The 17,495-nt window shown below is 43.6% G+C and overlaps 2 protein-coding genes across 9 annotated transcripts in view; one reads left to right on the top strand and one right to left on the bottom strand.

The window, feature by feature from the left end:
- Nucleotides 1–818: 818 nt before the first annotated feature.
- Nucleotides 819–13,438, top strand: LOC105979331 (zinc finger protein 234-like). Of its 5 annotated transcripts, XM_045292417.1 has the most exons (4): nucleotides 819–860; nucleotides 2,116–2,211; nucleotides 6,893–7,019; nucleotides 11,416–13,438. In XM_045292417.1, exons 2-4 carry the CDS (start codon nucleotides 2,200–2,202, stop codon nucleotides 12,891–12,893), a joined length of 1,617 nt encoding a protein of 538 aa, XP_045148352.1. In that variant the 5' UTR covers nucleotides 819–860; nucleotides 2,116–2,199; the 3' UTR covers nucleotides 12,894–13,438. The 5 variants fall into 5 exon arrangements, with proteins under 5 accessions (XP_045148352.1, XP_045148354.1, XP_045148351.1 ...); XM_045292419.1 differs by lacking the exon at nucleotides 2,116–2,211 and having other exon boundaries at nucleotides 825–860; nucleotides 6,893–7,015; XM_045292416.1 differs by lacking the exon at nucleotides 2,116–2,211 and having other exon boundaries at nucleotides 825–860.
- LOC123521952 (zinc finger protein 227-like) overlaps nucleotides 7,772–17,495 on the bottom strand; it is a 39,419-nt gene continuing 29,695 nt past the window's right edge. For 2 of the 4 annotated variants that reach the window (XM_045292408.1, XM_045292410.1), the window contains exon 8: nucleotides 11,897–12,279. In XM_045292408.1, coding sequence (XP_045148343.1) covers nucleotides 12,266–12,279 — 14 coding nt within the window. In that variant the 3' untranslated portion in view covers nucleotides 11,897–12,265. Of the gene's footprint in view, nucleotides 7,863–11,896; nucleotides 12,280–17,495 lie in introns of those variants that run through there. The other 2 variants (XM_045292407.1, XM_045292412.1) reach the window with 2 other exon arrangements.

Below are 17,495 nucleotides of genomic sequence, written 5' to 3'. Positions count from 1 at the left end.
GCTTTGTCTTTAGACTTCAAGGTTTGGGAGGGGATGGCTATGTGAAATACATTCCTGGCTCCCTGCCCTCTTAGTTTGTTTTTTGCCATTGTCTCTGGTGCACGCGCGCTGCTGTTTAACCCCCAAGTTGAAAGAGATGTTATTAATTTGCCCAAGATGACACAGCTCATGTTGTGCCAGGGTTTATGCTCACCTGTATAGTAACTGAGCCCTGGTGGCATTAGGTAAAGGGCTTGTCAGTTAACCCATAGGTCCCCTCCACAGGAAGAAGATGTGGTGGCAGCGGCTTCTATTACTATTTGCACCCTTGGAAACCCTACTGTGCAGGTCTACCCTGTCTTCCCGCATCGCTGTAAATTGGAATCGGCTCTAGAGCCATGGGGTTTTCTTTTGTGATATGAGGAGGCTTTGAAAGCTCATGGAAAAATGGGATTAAAAGATAATGGGATTAAATGGGATTAAAAGATAATGGAATTTTTCTATGAATGTGTTGAAGGCCCCTCCTATATTGCCACCAGAACTGACTTTTATTCAGAGTACTATATTTTGTGCCAGAATCCTAGTTGTTACCATGGAAGCCACAAGGAGCACGGGTGATAGGGCTCTGTGTCTAGCCATGCAGACTCTTAATAACCGCTCATGGGCAAAGCATGTGGTGTCCATGCTTGACATAGCAAACTGTGTGTAGATGCAACCGTCCAGCCTGAAGGGTCTCCTCGTGACTAAGGGAGAGTAAGCGTCCTAGAAGGTAAGCAACTTCCCTGGCCACCTTTTAATGCCTTTCTTCTCCTCCCCTAGTTTGGGCGCTCCCAGGAGTGTGTGTGTCTCCAGGAGTGGGAAGAAAGATGAACATGTCCAAGGTGAGAGTGACACTTACTTGTTGCCCTTAAAATTCTTTCTCACTCGCAGAAAAGAAAAAAGTTCAGGGGGTTCTCTACTCGGCTGATAGACTGGAGGAAGAATCAAATGTACCGTTTGTTGAGAATGTTAACAGAGTGCTCTGCTCCCCTTCAAAAAGATAGACACGTCCATCACCCGGGTCCTGGCGGCTGCATCCTCCCAGGCATTTGAATGCCAATTTTTGCCCAAAATTTGACTTCCCCTCCCCAACTTGCCTGCAGCTGGGGAGGGGTGGGGAGCCCCAGAGGAAACTGGAGCACAGATCCCTGGATTGGAACTACCCGAACTGATGTGTGCTCCCCACATGGGTTTCCTTGTGGAGCAACACAAACTCCTTTTTTCTTCACCTTCCTAATAGAGACAGGCATGAAAAGCTAATGGTTTTCATTTATAACAATACCAGGAAAAAAAATTTAAAAGAAACCCAAAACAATACCAGCGTGCGTTAGTCTGGGTACTTTAGAGAAACAAATCCACAGCAACTCATGTATAAGAGAGAGTTTTAAATAAAGGGTAAGTGCAAATCAAGAAAACATCCCAACCCAATGCTGCCCAAGCCCACAAGTCCAACATTAACCCATTAGTCCATATGTCCAACACCAATCCACAAAGTCCTCCTCCATCTCACAAAGCAGACGCAATGAAGCTGACTGCAGGAGGAAAGCCAAGTCAGGGAGTGTGTAAGCATCTTAGCGCTGGCAGGGGTCTCCATACGGCTGCTCAGCACCCAGGGCTGCATCGGGATAGGTCCATGTGGCTTCTCCTTGGGGATGTCTTGCAGGAAGTGAGCCTTGTCAGTTGAAGCAGGGAATTGGCGAAGGCAGCTGCACCCTGGTCTGACCATCAAAAAGCAAGACCCGAGAACTAGAAAGGCGAGGCTCACCAAGCCATTTATCCCTCCAATCTTCGATTAACCACACAAGTGTTTATCAGCCAGGTTGGCACAATAAACTAACTCACAGGGTGAGTCATGAAGTACTGCACCCTGGTGCGACCATCACAAAGCAAGAGACCCGAGAACTCGAAAGGCGAGGCTCACCAAGCCATTTATCCCTCCAACCTTCAATTAGCCCCACAAGTGTTTATCAGCCAGGTTGGCACAATAAACTAACTCACAGGGTGAGTCATGAAGTATTGCTCCAGAACTCAGATCTTTTTATCATATAGGGGCATCAAAAGGTGAAGTTGTTGTTTCTTGGTATATTCTCCCTTTAGGCCGATACACCTTTGAAGAGGATCTTTCCATCTCTCTAACCTTCCCTGAAGAACTCTGCCCTCTTCAGCCTTTGCCACCTCAGAATGGTCATTTCGGTAACCTCGTGGAATTCAAATCATGTTCCTTTGAAACGTTCTTTGAGTGCTGGGAACCAAACAGAGTCTGAAGGGGTGAAATCCAGCCTGAAGGGCAGATAAGGTCAAGTGGCCCAAGGAAATTCTCACAGGACAGTCTCTGCTACCCTCAAAAACGGAGTCCGCATGTTGCCACGATGGGGAAAAAACTGGGGGCACACGTTTCCTGGCCTTTTTCTCATCACTGCAGTTTTCCATGTTCTCAAAATGTCCTCATCAGCTTTCATCCTTTGACCTTTGAGAAAATGTATTGAAGATGACCTCTTTGGGTTCCCCAAACTGTGCTACCATCCCGCTTTGTGTTGACCTCTTGGCCTTGAATTTAACCGGCTCAACAGGTCCCTTTGAGTACTACTGCTTGACTGGACCTCATTCCCGGAATCATTTTGACAAAGCCAAGACTCATCCCCAGTAACACTTTATCCAATAAAAACCTCTTCATTAGCTTCGCTCTCGCTTAAAAGACTGATGGAAAGATCAGTTCTTTCAATTAGCTGCTCTTTTACACACTGCTTCTGGCACCCATTGAGCCCACAGACGTTTGAGACCAAGATATTTGCTTAAAATGGAAAATGTCGAACCATGTTAGGTCTCGGCTTCAGTAGCTGTCACGTTAATCAATAACCTATGGTTTCTTAAAATCATTTTATTGTGGGATCATAGCGCTCTTATCACAATCCATACATCTATCCATTGTGTCAAGCACAGTTGTACATCTGTTGCCCTCATCGTTCTCAAAACATTTTTTTTTTCTACTTGAGGTCCTGGTATCAGCTCCTCACTCCCCCCCCCTTCCCCCCACCCCATGGTCATCTTCCATCAGTTTTCAGACTCCATTCTCCACTCGTCAAGGTTGACAGTCTTCTGTCTGTTGGCTTTGAGGTCTTCCCAACCTTCCTTAAGATCTACACACTGTTCTTTTAAGGGGAGCAGCCTTCCCATAAACTTGTTGCCAGACTTCAGTGATTCGAGAAGGTATCTGCTGAGTTTTGTTTAAAATTGGATATTAGCTCTGATTTCAAAATAACCTTTTCCATAGCACCAAAAGTATCTTTTTTGTTAAGGTACCTTAATGAAGCTAAATGTATGTAGTAGTTACATAACTTGTCAATTTGAGACTTAAGAGTGAAAGGGTAGAGTTTAGCCAGTCAATCAGGTCACAGCTTGATGACCTCGTTTGGAGGTGCTAAGGAGATAAATAGCTTGCTGGCGGCAGGACAATGGTCATTCCCTGGGAGACACTCCTGTTGAAAAGACACATGGAGCTACCCTAGAGCCCTGGAGCTGAAAGAACCAAGTGGAGACCCCTGCCAGTGCTGGGATCTTTCCACTGCCACTGGATCCACAAGACTTTCCACCCACTGGCCTGTGATCTTCCTCCATTCAGCGTCATTGTGTATGTTGTGTGAGTCTGAAAAGGACTTTATAAATTGGTATCAGACATATGGGTTAATATCAGACTTGTGGACTTGATCTGGTCTGGGCTGGGATGTTTTCTCTGTTATATAAAGCTCTTCCTTACACACGAGTCTCTATGAATTTGTTTCTCTAGTCAACCCAGACTAACACAGTGTAGTACTGAGAGGATTTACCTGCAGCAACCTGCAGATCACAGAGACTTGTTTAACGCATAATTTTCTTGGAATAATCCCGAGCATGGAAGCACTGGAACCCCACAAGAAGTCCTTTCACTTTACCCGCGTGCGTGAGACGTATAGAATAGCATTGTGTTTCCTCATCACATCACCAACCCATTGTGAAAAGCTCTTGGCCTCCTTTGTCTGCATATGTAGAGTCAGGGATACCTGGACCCCCTTGAAAGATGAGTGAGTGAAGGGAGTGAAGGCCATCATGTGGTCACGATTTCAACTGTCCTTACTTTCCCCATTTTAACTTTCATTCGAAATTTATCTTAAGTGCACCAAGAGTAGTGTCTACACGCAATAATATTCTCCCCAACCCTTTTTTTGAAACTGATAAAGTAGACCATCCATTCTGCAGTACCAAGGACAGGTGACACGAGCAGCTGCCTAGAATGAACCCAGACTTTACAGGTTAAGGCCACAACCCTCCACAAGACTGCTGTCTCAGACAGTCACCACCAACTCAGCACCACCCCCACTTTGGACCAAGTAGCCATGAATCCTGAGGTTCTCACTACTCTATTGGGTTCAAGAATTCATTAAGATTCCTCACAGAACTCAAGAAACACTATGCTTACAATAACAGTTCTGCTATCATGAAAAGTTGGAAATCAAGCCAAACCGAAGGATGAGTGAGGTTAGGAGGTGTCCCACACAGAAAGTGTCCCTTTTACTGAAGAGACGGTCAGACTCCTGGCACAGCAGTGTGTAGCAAAACAAAGGATATTGTCCACCAAGGAGGTTCCACTTGTGTTTGGTGCCTAGAATGTTTGTTGGAATTTCATTGCAAAGGCATGATGGATCGAATCAAGGCCACACAATAAAACTTAAACTCAGGCCTCCTTCTGCCTCTGCCACATCCTGGAAGCTGAGGTGGTATCATGTGAGTCAAAGCTCCAAGGCTCTGTTTAGATGGTCATCTTTCTGGTGGGGCCACCCCCCCACACCCCCACAATCATCATCATAGCATAAACTACCAAATGTGGTCCCAAGGGGTCATCAAAAATAACAGTGGGAATTCCATGGGTTTAGAGGCAACTCCCAGGAACCAGGGAAAAATCAAATGCGTTCTTTCATACCTGGAATGCGATGTAGCCACGGAATGTGTGACATACATATCAATTATGATGACAGTAATTTGACTAAAAATCCCCAAAGCAAACTCACTGTCATGGAGTAAATGCCAACTCATAGTGACCCTGTAGGACATGGCAGAGCTACCTCTGTGTTTCTTGTACTGCGACTCTTCATGGGAGTAGAAAGCCCCGTCTTTCTCCTAGTGAGTAGCTGGTGGTTTCAAACTGCTGACCTTGGGGATCACAGCCCAATTTGTAACCACTATCCCACCAGAGCTCACCATAATTAGAATAGTAATAGCTCATGGTATTCAGTGACACACTGCCCGCAGGTTTATGTGTGTGTGTATCTGTGTACACTTATGTGTAGAGGTATTTCTTCATCCTCGAAAGAAACCTGAGTTGCACAAAACATTGAACAATTATGCAAAGAGGAAGCTAAGATATATAGGAGAACTTGTGTGCAAGGTACCCTGGCCAGTAAGGGGGAGATCATTGGAACATGCATTCAGGCATGGCAGTACCTCTCAGGGCATTCAACGTTAGAACCCATGGCTAGGATGTGTGCCGTGAGTGGAGAGAACAATACATACTTGTCAAAGACAAGATACCAAAAGCTTATTACTTTTGCAACATTCAACAAAAGTGCTACCATAATTTGCTGATGTGTAGAGGATGGTGGAGGGTGGTGGGTGCTGGCAAATTCCACTGAGAATAAGTTGACCACCTTTTCTAAGACAGTTGACGATATGGAAAAGGTATGTGTTGGTCTGGGTGGACTACAGAAACAAATTCATAGACACTCATATATATAAGAAAGAGCTTTATATAAAAGAATAATTGTATATTGAGAAAACATCCCAGCCCAGTCCAGATCGAGTCCACAAGTCTGATATTAGCCCATATGTCCGATAACAGTCTATAAGTTCCTCTTCAGACTCACACAACACATGCAATGATGCTGAATGCAGGAAGATCACAGGCCAGTGGGTAGAAAGTCTTGTGGATCCAATGGCGATGGAAGCATCTCGGCGCTGGTGTAGGTCTCCATGTGGCTCTTCCAGCTCCAGGGCTCTAGCTCCATCTGTGTAGGTCCATCTGACTTGGCATCAGGAATGTCTCTCAGCAAGTATCTGTGTCCCACCTCCAGGGAGGTAGACAGGAGTTCCCAGAATCCTCAGGAGAAAGCCATGTGCACTCAGAGGCCTTATTTGCTATGACCCGACTGACAGACAGGGCTCCACCCCTATAACCTATTTCCTGAGTTGACAGGAAATAATGTAACTACCACAAGGCGTGATGTGTTGAAAGTCGCTGGCGCCAGGCTGTTCTTCAGAAAAGCTAGCAAGTGGTTTGCTATTTTAACAGAGGGAGCCCCACACACAAAACATCAAGACAAGACAGTAAGCAGAGCAAAGATTTAATAGACAAAGTACGTTTCAGTCATGAAGCAGATCACCTCTTGATTTGAGGAAGACAACCGGGTCTAGGGTTATGATCAGGGGTTTTTCAGGAGTCAGGTGGCAGGACCCCAGAGGCTTGCGCCTGAGTCCCTACCCTGCTCAGTGTTGGGATGAGTCCCTGGACATGACCAGTGGCGTGGATTGTGTGAGGCAGTCTGGGATGGGTCACCCAGTCCTCTCCTGGACTCTAACAAAAGGAAACTGTGTATTCCAGCATGTAACATTATGAGATACAGGGTTTTACCCCGAGGACACACCCAAGTATGAATGCGAGGGTCTCCTTCATGGCCACACTCTGGGCGGAATAGAGGAGAATAAGTGTCTGGCACTCTTAGGATGGCCGGAAAGTCTGCATGTTCATTTGTATCCCTCCAAGCCTGGAACAACTCCCCCAACGTTCCCAGTCTTTTCAAGTAGGCAGTAGTTCTAACCCCAGGTATCCGGATGTTTAACGTTGCAGGAGGCAGTGACATTCAAGGACGTGGCTGTGGTCTTCACCGAGGAGGAGCTGGGGCTGCTGGACCCCGACCAGAAGAAGCTGTACCAGGATGTGATGGTGGAGAACTTCCGGAACCTGGTGTCTGTGGGTGAGGGCAGCCTCTTGCGGGGAGGGTCTTTATCGCTTCAGACTCTCAAGGATTCACATGGTCTGGGAATGGTCACTTACTTTTCTGATCCACTATTGTCCATGAAATAGAGTAGGAGATACCAGGCTTCAGGAGGAAAGAAGGACTGCATTACTGTAGGGGACTCTGGCCAGTAGCATCCAGGCTGTGAGCTGGTGGAGGAGATGCAATGAAAGCAGATGTTGCAGCCAGCCAGCCAGCCAGCCTTTATTTCAGTGATGCCTAGTGATGTGTCTACCAACTAAAACCAAACTTGCTGCCATGGAGTCGATTGAACCTCATAGCAACCTGGTAGCAGAGGGTGGAACTGCCCGTGGCAGTTTCTCTTTACTACCAGCTAACCAACTACGTTAGACAGGGTTCTCTAGAGAAACAAAACCAGGACACTTATGATTACATATATATACAGCATGAAGGAATATAACAGCTAATTAGTCCACACAGCAGTATAGAGGGCTCAGTTCAACTCACTTCCCTGGAACAGTTAATATACTGGAAGTCCTTCAACTCATGAGGGCCGCTGGGTCTAAGGTCAAGGAAGCAGATAGCCGAGTCTTCCGTAGGGCAATGCAGGCAATCCAGCCACAGGCAGAAAACTGCAGGCAGCTCACCAGCAGTCAGTAAGACGACAGGCTCTGCCAGCCTCAAGTTCAAGCGATGTACACACTAGCAGCATGGCGAAGCAGGTCTTGAAGGAACCTCAAGCTCTAGCAACACGATCCATGGGTTGGGTGTTCCACAGGTAGTGTAGCTCACAAGTTGAGGCAGAGAGCTAGCAAAAGCAGCTGCCTGCTGGTCCTGTCACTAGAGAGCAAGAGAGAAAGAGGCGGGGCTTGCCGAGCCATTTATCTATTTGCCCTGTAATCAAATTGTGGCATGATTAATCCCACATGTTCCTATTGGCCAGGTTGGCACAATAAACCTACCTATCACACCAGCTGCCAAATTTCTTGGTTTGTAGTATCCCCTCTCCCCCCACTTCTCAGCCACCACTCTATTATTCACAAGTTCTCTGGACTTTTCTGCCCTGCTTTTTCTCTTCTAAGGATCCATTTGAATACTGAGTCTACAGATGCTATAGGATAAACTTACTCTTTTAAGGTAGTAACTGATTTCCTTCCTTCCCCCTGCCTTCCAGGCCCATCCGACTTGTAGCAACCCTACAGAACAGAGTAGAACAGCTCCTGTGGGTTTCCCAGGCTGCCAGTCTTGAGGAGAGCAGACCACCTCCGTGTTCTCTCAGAGTGACTGGTGGGTTTGAACCTCTCATCCTTTGGTTCACAGCCCAACCTTGCACCCACAGCACCCCAGGCCTCCTGAGGGTTACCTGATTAGCAACTTACAATTCCACTTGCCATCACAATTGCCCTTTACCATGTAACCTCATATATTTCTCCATTTCTGGAATCCAGGTTTGAAACTCTTCATGGGTCCTTATTCTGACTACTGGACACCTCTGTCTCTTTCCTTTGCTTCATTGCCTGGAATACTCTCTTCACCTGAAATCTTCCTGACCTCATACCTTAGTTCATTCAGGTCTCTGCTCTGTTGAAATAGGAGCGAGGCCTCTTGCCTGACCACCTTGTTTTAAAATCTCACTCTTTGCCCTCTCAATTTGTCACACACCTGTTTTGGTCATTTCCTTCTCCCCTATCACTCTAGGTGCACTACCACCATCAGGAGTGAAAGTTTTTGTCTCTTTGGCTTATTGCTTGCTCTTCAGGTCCAAGAAATGTCCACAGACATGGCTGGCATCTGTACAAATTGGTTGACTTCGAGAATCAGTTAATGTGCAGAGGAGAACCAGTTAATGTCTTCCCGAGTCATGGAGCTAGCCAATAACTGAGACACAAACCAGAGGGAACAAGATCTGTCCAGAACGTTTTGTGTCTTTGGACAGGTACCTAGCGAGGCTCTTGCTTTCTGAGGTGCCCTTGTGGGGTGTGGGGGTGGGGGACTTATGTGCTTGTCGGGGTACAGTTGACACACATCCTAGGAAGACACTACAGTCCTGTGGTTGTGCTTGTATCGAGCAAAAGCTCTCTCCGTTAGCTTTCCGGGAGCCTTTCAGAGGTGAGCCTATTTGTTTCCAGAGCAAACTAGATTTTTTAAAGAACATTTTGAAGTTCTCTTCTGGGCAGGCCTTTCAAGAAGGGACTGGACATTCTCTCTTTCCTGAGGTCTTAAACAATAACCAGGAAAAGTGTAATTTCCCATCAAAAGACTTGATAGCTGCCTTGACAGCTTTGGCTTATTCGCTCTTCCAAAGTCCACAAGCCCATCACTGCCCCAAACGCCAACACTCACGGCCATTGAGTTAATTCTGCCTCATAGCAACCCTATAGGACAGGGCAGCGCTGCCTCTGTGGGTTTCCCAGAGTGTTAACTTCTTATGAGAGTACCAAGCCTCATCTTTTAGAGTGGTTGGTGGTTTTAAACTGCTGACCTAGCAGTTAGCAGTCTAATGGGTAGCACTGGAACCACACAGCTGAGTGTTCCCTACACTTCCGATGCTCTCAGCAACTTGCCAGTGAAGGCCTTGATAACTTCCTACATTAACATCTTCGCACATTTGTGCCCTTAAGTCAGAAAGGCACCTCTCATTGTTAACCATGAAACATGCCATGTGTGTAGCTTTGTGGGTGACTTTAGAGTATTTCCTGTAATGGCCTTTTGGCTAATGATTTTCTTAATGCTTAGTACAAGCATTCAAATGTATTTCACAGTTCACCATGGGGTGTGATCTTCCATTTGGGAATCTGTTGTGAGTGGTCATTGTATCCATAGCCACAGATTCTCAATTCTCTTGTCTTCTCAGAGATCATCCAATAGCCTCAGAGGGAACCTGTAGGTAGGCCCCTGGGCTTTCTTCTCACTGAAGTGACTTGTTGTGACCAGTGATTTTTGTCCTCAGCAGCAGCATCTCTCTTGGTGAGCTCCTGTCTGTGGTACAGCCATTCCATTTCCCAACAAAGCTGCTGCCATTCTCTGCTCCTTTCCTATGTTAGAGTTGGAAAACGTTTTTTGTTTTTTCCTTTTATGGCTCGACTTAAAAGTTCACAAACAGGTTGATTTATTCCTTCAGCTTGTACTTGTTGAACCTAAAACTTAGACAGTGAGCCTAAATCAGATAACAGCTTGTGCTTGTTGTTAGTGCCTTGTATGGAGAAAGATGTAAACAAAAAGGGCATAGCTAGTGTGTCGGATGGTGAGAAGAACTGTGTACAATATTCACTGAGTCAGGGGCATTTGTCTGAGGTGAACTAACCAAGGGTAGGGTTTATAGTTTTTCAGGGAACTTGTTGATGGACTTCCATGTGAACAGAAACCTCAGAAAAGTGAAGATTCATCCTCGGACATATCTGGGCGTAGAGTTCCATCTAACATCCTTCTCAGGATTTGCTTTCAGAAAATTGTACCATTGACCTGTTCTTTTCTTTCTCAGTTCTGTTCTGTTAGCAAAGATTAGCTTGCACCAGCTCAGTGTTTGCTCCCTAGAGATGATAAAGGTCTGAAACATTCTGGGCCCTTTTCAGCTCTTTAGGCTTTAGGGCAATTTTCCAATAAAATATCCCAAGGCAGAGTTCTCCATATTCAAATGGAATGTCTACTAAAACAAAGGCAGCCTCTCTAATTCAGCATTCCTTCAGGGTGGAAGGTGACATGCTCCTCTGTAAAATTTCCTTAGAGGGTACTTTTTATAGTATTTCACTGAAAAATTTTCTGTAACAGTTATCTTAAAATAAGTAAACTTTCGACTATCACTTAATTTTTACATATTTTTCAGTGTATTAAAAATATATACCACAAATGTGTATATATTGCTGATTCATTTATATTTTTTAAATGATTTTTCTGACTACATAATTTACTACCCAACATTTTATACTAATTGAAACTCAGTAGAAATAGCAACAAGTTAGCCATTTGTATTATACTTACCTACTTTTTAAATTAAGGGTTTGATTTCTAAATTTTACCCCATAGTGAATTTGCTGTTTTCTAATGTATTTTGCTAATGCTTGGTGGGTTGCAGGAGCCTTGGGGGAGGGTTACAAATTAGGTTGCTAATTACAAGATTAGCAGTTTGAACCTGCTGGCCATTCCATAGGAGAAAGACCTGGCTTTCTTCTTCTAGAGGTTGACAGTCTCAGAAACCCATAGAAGCAGTTTTCCTCTGGCTATGAAGTCACTGTGAGTCAGAATTGACTCTATGGCAGTGATTTTTTTTCTTTTGGTAGTGGGTTGAAGCTCAGTGGACCTACCCATTGTTTTGATGGCATGTAAGCCAGAGAATGTGATAAGTGATGAAAAAGGTGAATCGAATCTTCTCTATAACTCTGAATTCTCTGTACAGGTGGCAAGATCCCCAAACAGATGGAAACTATTCCACAAGCAGAAATACAGGAGGAGCCTTCCAGCGTCCATATCTGGCAACAAATCCCAAGTGACTTAAAAAGGTGTCAAGATTCTGTGACACATAGGTCTGAGTTATGCAAACAAGGTGGTTCATCCTCCCCAGTTGTAGGAGGACTTTGTATTATTCCCAAAGGAAGGAAACCTCACAAGTATAATGAGAGTGGAAAAACCTCCAAATATGTTTCCTCCTCTGATCTTCATCAGTATTCACACTCAGAAGCAAAGCCTTTCACATGTGGTGAGTGTGGGAAAGGCTTCCGGTATTTCTCACGTCTTCGTAATCATCAGAGTGTTCACATGGGAAAGAACCGCTATAAACGTGATGAATGTGGCAAGGAATTTAGTCAGAGCTCACATCTGCAAAGTCATCTAAGCATCCACACTTCAAAGAAGCCATACAAGTGTGAGGAATGTGGGAAACACTTCAGGCATAGAGCAACACTTAATGTTCACTGCAAAGGCCACAAAGGGGCAAAACCTTATAATTGTGAAGAATGTGGGAGGGCTTTTCTGTATCCTTCACATTTTCAGGCACATCAGAGAATTCACACAGGGGAGAGACCGTTCAAGTGTGAGGTATGTGGTAGGAACTTTTGTCGCAGAGCAGCACTTAGTACTCATGCCATGGTCCATACAGGAGAGAAACCTTACAAATGTGAGGAGTGTGGGAAAGCCTTTGCTCGTAACTCATACCTTTTTATCCATCAGCGGATTCACACAGGAGAAAGACCATATAAGTGTGAAGAATGTGGTAAGGGCTTCATTCAGCATTTTCAATTTCAAGCGCATCAGAGAGTCCACACTGGGGAGAGACCATACATATGTAACATATGTGGGAAAGGCTTCATTTACAGTTCAATACTGCGTTCCCATCAAAGAGTTCACTCTGAAAAGAAACCATATAAATGCGAGGAATGTGGGAAGACTTTTAAAACAAAAAGTCACTGTCAGGTCCACATGGTAGTTCACACAGGAGATAAACCCTATAAATGTGATGTGTGCGGGAAGGGTTTTAGTCAGAGTGCATATATTAGAATCCATCAAATGGTCCACAAGGTAGAGAAACCTTTTAAGTGTGAGGAGTGTGGGCAAGGCTTCAATTGGATTTCAAAACTTCAAGTCCACCAGGTGATCCACACCGGTGAGAAACCATACAAATGTGAAGAATGTGGCCAGGGCTTCAGTCGTAAAGCCAATCTTCAAATTCATGGTAGAATCCACACCGGAGAAAAACCTTATAAATGTGATGTGTGTGGGAAAGTCTTTAGGCAGGCTTCAACACTTGTGGGCCATCAGAGAATCCACAGTGGAGAAAAGCCATTCAAATGTGAAGAGTGCGGGAAGAGATTTTGTCAGAAGTCACAACTCCATTGTCACCAGAAAGTTCATGCTAAGAGAAAAGCCTTAAACATTTGAGCGTAAGAAGGGTTTCAAGTGGAGCTACCGTCTCTGATCATCATCGGAAGATATATGCAATAGAGAGTGGTGGTGTGGTAATACAGTTATACCTCAAGTCTTCTTTAGGGCCCACATTGGAAAGAAGCCATACAAATGTAATTGTCACCAACATCACTGCCGTCGGGTCAGTTCCAACTCTTGATGACACTACATAGGATTTCTGTCTGAGGCTGTAAACCCCCCCCCCCCCCAATTAAAAAACTCCATATACAACAAATTTGCTTTAAAAAATATTATCTGTCACTCCTGTCATGCTGACAGTGGACATCTATACACTTGCAGGACAAAAGTCCAAATTTGTATCTGACAATGGTAGGTCGTATACATTCAATATGATGAACACACAGGACTGAGCCTTTAGAAGAGATGTGTATTCAAAACACTGCCTATATACTAAACACTGCAACACTCTGCACACCAGTAACGGTATCTTCCATTGTACTTGATTAAAAGTGACTGGCTGAAACAAGCTAACACTAAGCACACTAAAAACCACAATTCAAGGATCTACAGTAGGCCAGAATGTACAAAACACAACTATAAAACCAAGGAACCATTAGTCATGTAAGATTTTAAACTGCACAGAAATACAATTGAAAACAGCTAAGTCATATTTACCTAACCCTTGAAGATCAAAAGTTCAAGGGTAAGTTCTACCAACACAAGGCTTCACCAGGCTGCATAAAAGGAAGCAATGTTCTCTTTCCTGGTGTCAATCAGAGCTTTGAATCCCTGGGGCCAAGTCTTCTGTCTCTCATATCTGGACAAATCAACAGTTTATCTGAAATCCTTTCTTTCAGTTAAATCATAAGCCAGGCTAATTTTCACTTACCTCCTTGTAAACACGCTCCTTTGTGACTTCCTCCAAGTTGGCATTTGCCAACAGTTTCTTGACTGTTTCTTTTAAACTCTTCAGGGTGGGTGTTCTTTTGAATTTCTTAATTAAAAATTCATCGGAACTATCCTCAGATTCACTTTCTTTTTTGGAAAATTAAAAAAAAATCATTTTATTAGGGGCTCTTACAGGTCTTATAACATTCCATATATCGATTGTATCCAGCATATTTGTACATATGTTGCCATCATCATTTCCAAAACATTTTCTACTTGAGCCCTTGCTATCAGCTCCTCCTTTTCCCCCTTTGGAATTTTGATTCCTTTTGCTGGTGTGCTGCTGGCCTTCCTTATAGTAGCAATTTTGACTGTTTTTTTTTTTTTTTGGCTTTTTTGCAGAGAGTTTTGGTTTTTCTCTTTTGGAAGTCTTCTTGGGCAGCATTCAGGGGGGCTGCTGGTCTCCCAAGAGTGCTTTGGAAATAGGTTCAGTTTTGCCATTGTTAGTCCTTATATTTTTTACATGTAGTGGATTTGTCATATCCACCCTTTTGGCTTCTATCGTAATGGTCAAAGCATTCATTACAGAATGCTCCCCACAGGAGACATGATGCCACTGAGATGTGTCGCCATTCTTGGCACATCTTTCAGAAGCCCTCAAAAACCACGTAGGACGTGTTGCAGTACAGCCAGCCTTTTCATATACTCTGTACTTCTCTGCCCCGCCCTCTTCATCCTCATCCCTTCTCTGTTGTGCTCTTCAGTTGCTGCCTACCAGAGCTTCTCAATGGAAGGCTATCTGTAGAATGGTCAAAAGGTGCCTTTTTCTTTGTCCTTCCCCTTGAGTTTGCCATTGTATCAAAAAACCTTTCTTCCTGTTTGGTATTAGAAGGAGGAGGATGCAGAGCCTTTTGATTCCCTTCCATCTGCACCACGAACTTGGTGTTCAGTTCCAGTTGTCGTTCGCCAAACCAGGATGGAAACTTTTACCTTGCTATCCAACATGTTGGTGGCACTTGTCAGGCTGCTTAGTGCACCCACTTAGTCCCATGTGCTCCGCAGCCCATCCCAGGAGCATGTGACATGGGGCTCAGCCATGGGCCTGGAATGGCTGCAAATCTTTATGGGAGTAAAGAGCTTTATCATTCTCTAAGAGTGGCTGGTGGGTTTGAAATGTGGACCCATGGGGTTAGCAGCTAGAAGTGTAACCCACCATGACACCAGGGCTCCTTTGCAAGTATTTGTGATAAAATTTTCTTTCAGATGTCAGAACTTCAGTATTAGCATAGAATTCACAGGGGAGAACTTTAGAAATGTGAGACATGTTGTAAATACGTCCAGTTAGGCCTTATAAGGTGAATCCATGGTGGTGATGAATTTTATAAAATGATGAGAGGGCAAGAACTTGTGGGATACTTGGAGTAAAGAAATTCTATTGGATGGTGTTTCTTGACACCCCCCCCCCAAAAAAAAAAAAAACTAACTCAGAACCCAAAATTTGTGATCATTAGGTTTCATAGGAGGGAAGACCTTTGTCATGAAAGTCAGTTGTTTCAGACATTGCTCAACAAATCCCCTGGTCAAGGGATCACACAACAGATAACCCCCCTTGTAAGTAATGCACTAAGGAACCCAGGTGATATGGTGGGTGACCAGATGGGCTGCTAACCACAAGGTCAGCAGTTCAAACCCACCAACTACTACATGGGAGAAAGATGAGATTTTCTAATACTGTAAAAATATACAATCTCAGAAACTCAAAGGAGTAGTTCTGTTCTATTATAAGGTCCCAATGAGTCAGAATCCATTCCAGGGGGTTGGATTTTTTTGGTTAAAGTGTAGTAAGGGCTTCAGTTTTAAACATTACTCAGGAGACTGACCTTAAAATTAAGAGTTTGATGATGTCTTCAAAAGTATAAGAATGGACACATCAAAAACTATTAAATAAAATGAATCCAAGCTCCGGGATAACTGGGATATTGTGAATCCTCACAGCCACAGCATGTAGCAGTTCTTGGGTGTGCTCAGTACTTATTTGTTAAAGAATGAAAAGGAGAAAACATATTTGAGAGCTGTACCCAGGGGAAGAAACAGGAAAACATTTCTGTGAAATGATGATTAGGTGGTATGTGGGAAACATTGCTGTTGGAATACAGAGTGTTTTGAAACTAGCTTAGTTGGCTGTTGTCCTCCAACTATCCTTGGTTCTCAAGGTTATTTTGTCCACCGTCTAGTCCCACTGATGTTTTTCTTTTTTCAGTTGCTAGAAAGTAGACGGAAAAACATTACCCATTTGTCTTGTTCTAAAAATTGTGTTGATTGAGTTTTTATATCTACTTTGTTATAGTTTGAGTAAATTTTCATTTATGTCACGAGGTAAAGATCCCACTGTATTGTTTCACTTGTGGAAATTGAGTTGTCTCTAGACAATTTATCAATCAGACTGTCAATGGCCTTAACCCCTTGTTGAAAATCAGTTAACTGTAGATGTATGGTTTTATTTCTGTTCTCTCAACTCTTGATATATATTATTAGTTCAATGCCAGAATATTTTGATGATACTATGTTTTTTGATAGCAGTTTCCTATAGTGGACAGTACTGCCCCTTAGGGGGAATCCTTGTAGTGCTGAAATTTTATTTGATGATTTCTGTGTATATATATATTTCTTCTCTCAAAAATAAAACAAACAAACAAAACCCTCATTTGGGGAGAGCTAGCACAATCAGGAAGGGCTGCAAAAGCAGATGCCTACACTTTATCCTGGATTACAGTACAAAAACATTAAATTGCCAGGGGCATTGGGTAATTTATTATTTCCTGAAAAAGACAGTAGGTCTATGTTTGGGAAACTATGATCTAGATCAGGGGTGTCAAACTGGTGGCCTGCAGACCACATGCGGCCCCCGGGGTAATTTTTTGTAGCCTGCGATGCTCTGAAATAAAATGAAAATAGAAAAAATTGTTATGAAGAAAACAGCACTTAGGGGAGATCGAGGCAATACCATAGTCACACAATTCCCTCGTTAACCCTTTAACTACTGATGTGGCCCACGTGAATCTTGTCTGTTGCACCAAATGGCTCGCCTTTTAGTTGAGTTTGACACCCTTGGTCTAGATAATAGAAACAGGCTCCTCAAGAAATGACAGGACAAATGGATATCAATATGTAAAAGGGGGAATTTGAGCTTTGCTTCATCCCATGTATGAAAAAAAATCCTCCAATGAAAGACATAAAACAATTGAACCCTTAGAAAAAATGATACAGGTAAATCTTCATAACCTTGAATTTTGCCCTGGATACTTATCTGACACCCAAAGTACAAGCAGCAAAGGAGAAAGATAAACCGAACCTTTGCAAATTCTCTTGCATGAAAGTGGAAACAACAGAAATACAACTCACAGTTTTGGGGGAAGACATTTGAGTCATATCTGTTCATTCCTTGGTAGTCATAATATCTAAATTTTTATGACCCAACAACAAAATGCTGTTAATTATGGGATGAGGGCCAGACTAGATACTTAGTTCCATGAAGAAGACATAACAAATAACAAACGATCCCAGAGAATCTCAACATTCTAAGTCATTAGGGAAATGCAAATCTAAACCACTAGTAGGAATCACTGTGTAAACCACTAGGATGGTATTATTAAAAACCATAATGGAATAGGATCGACAAGCATGTGGAGAAATTGGAATCTTCTTCCACTGTATTTTAGGAATTCAAAA

The sequence above is a fragment of the Echinops telfairi genome, unplaced genomic scaffold (assembly GCF_000313985.2).
Source record: "Echinops telfairi isolate 266 unplaced genomic scaffold, ASM31398v2 ScPeMD7_655;HRSCAF=1070, whole genome shotgun sequence".
In the NCBI taxonomy this organism is placed as follows: Eukaryota; Metazoa; Chordata; class Mammalia; order Afrosoricida; family Tenrecidae; genus Echinops; species Echinops telfairi.
The sequence above is the reverse complement of the archived record's forward strand: the minus strand, read 5'-3'. Positions and strand labels throughout refer to the sequence as shown.

Coding starts and splice junctions, on each gene's coding strand:
- LOC105979331 (XM_045292416.1), top strand. Junction 7,020..11,415: donor CCGGAACCTGGTGTCTGTGG/GTGAGGGCAGCC, acceptor TTCTCTGTACAG/GTGGCAAGATCCCCAAACAG.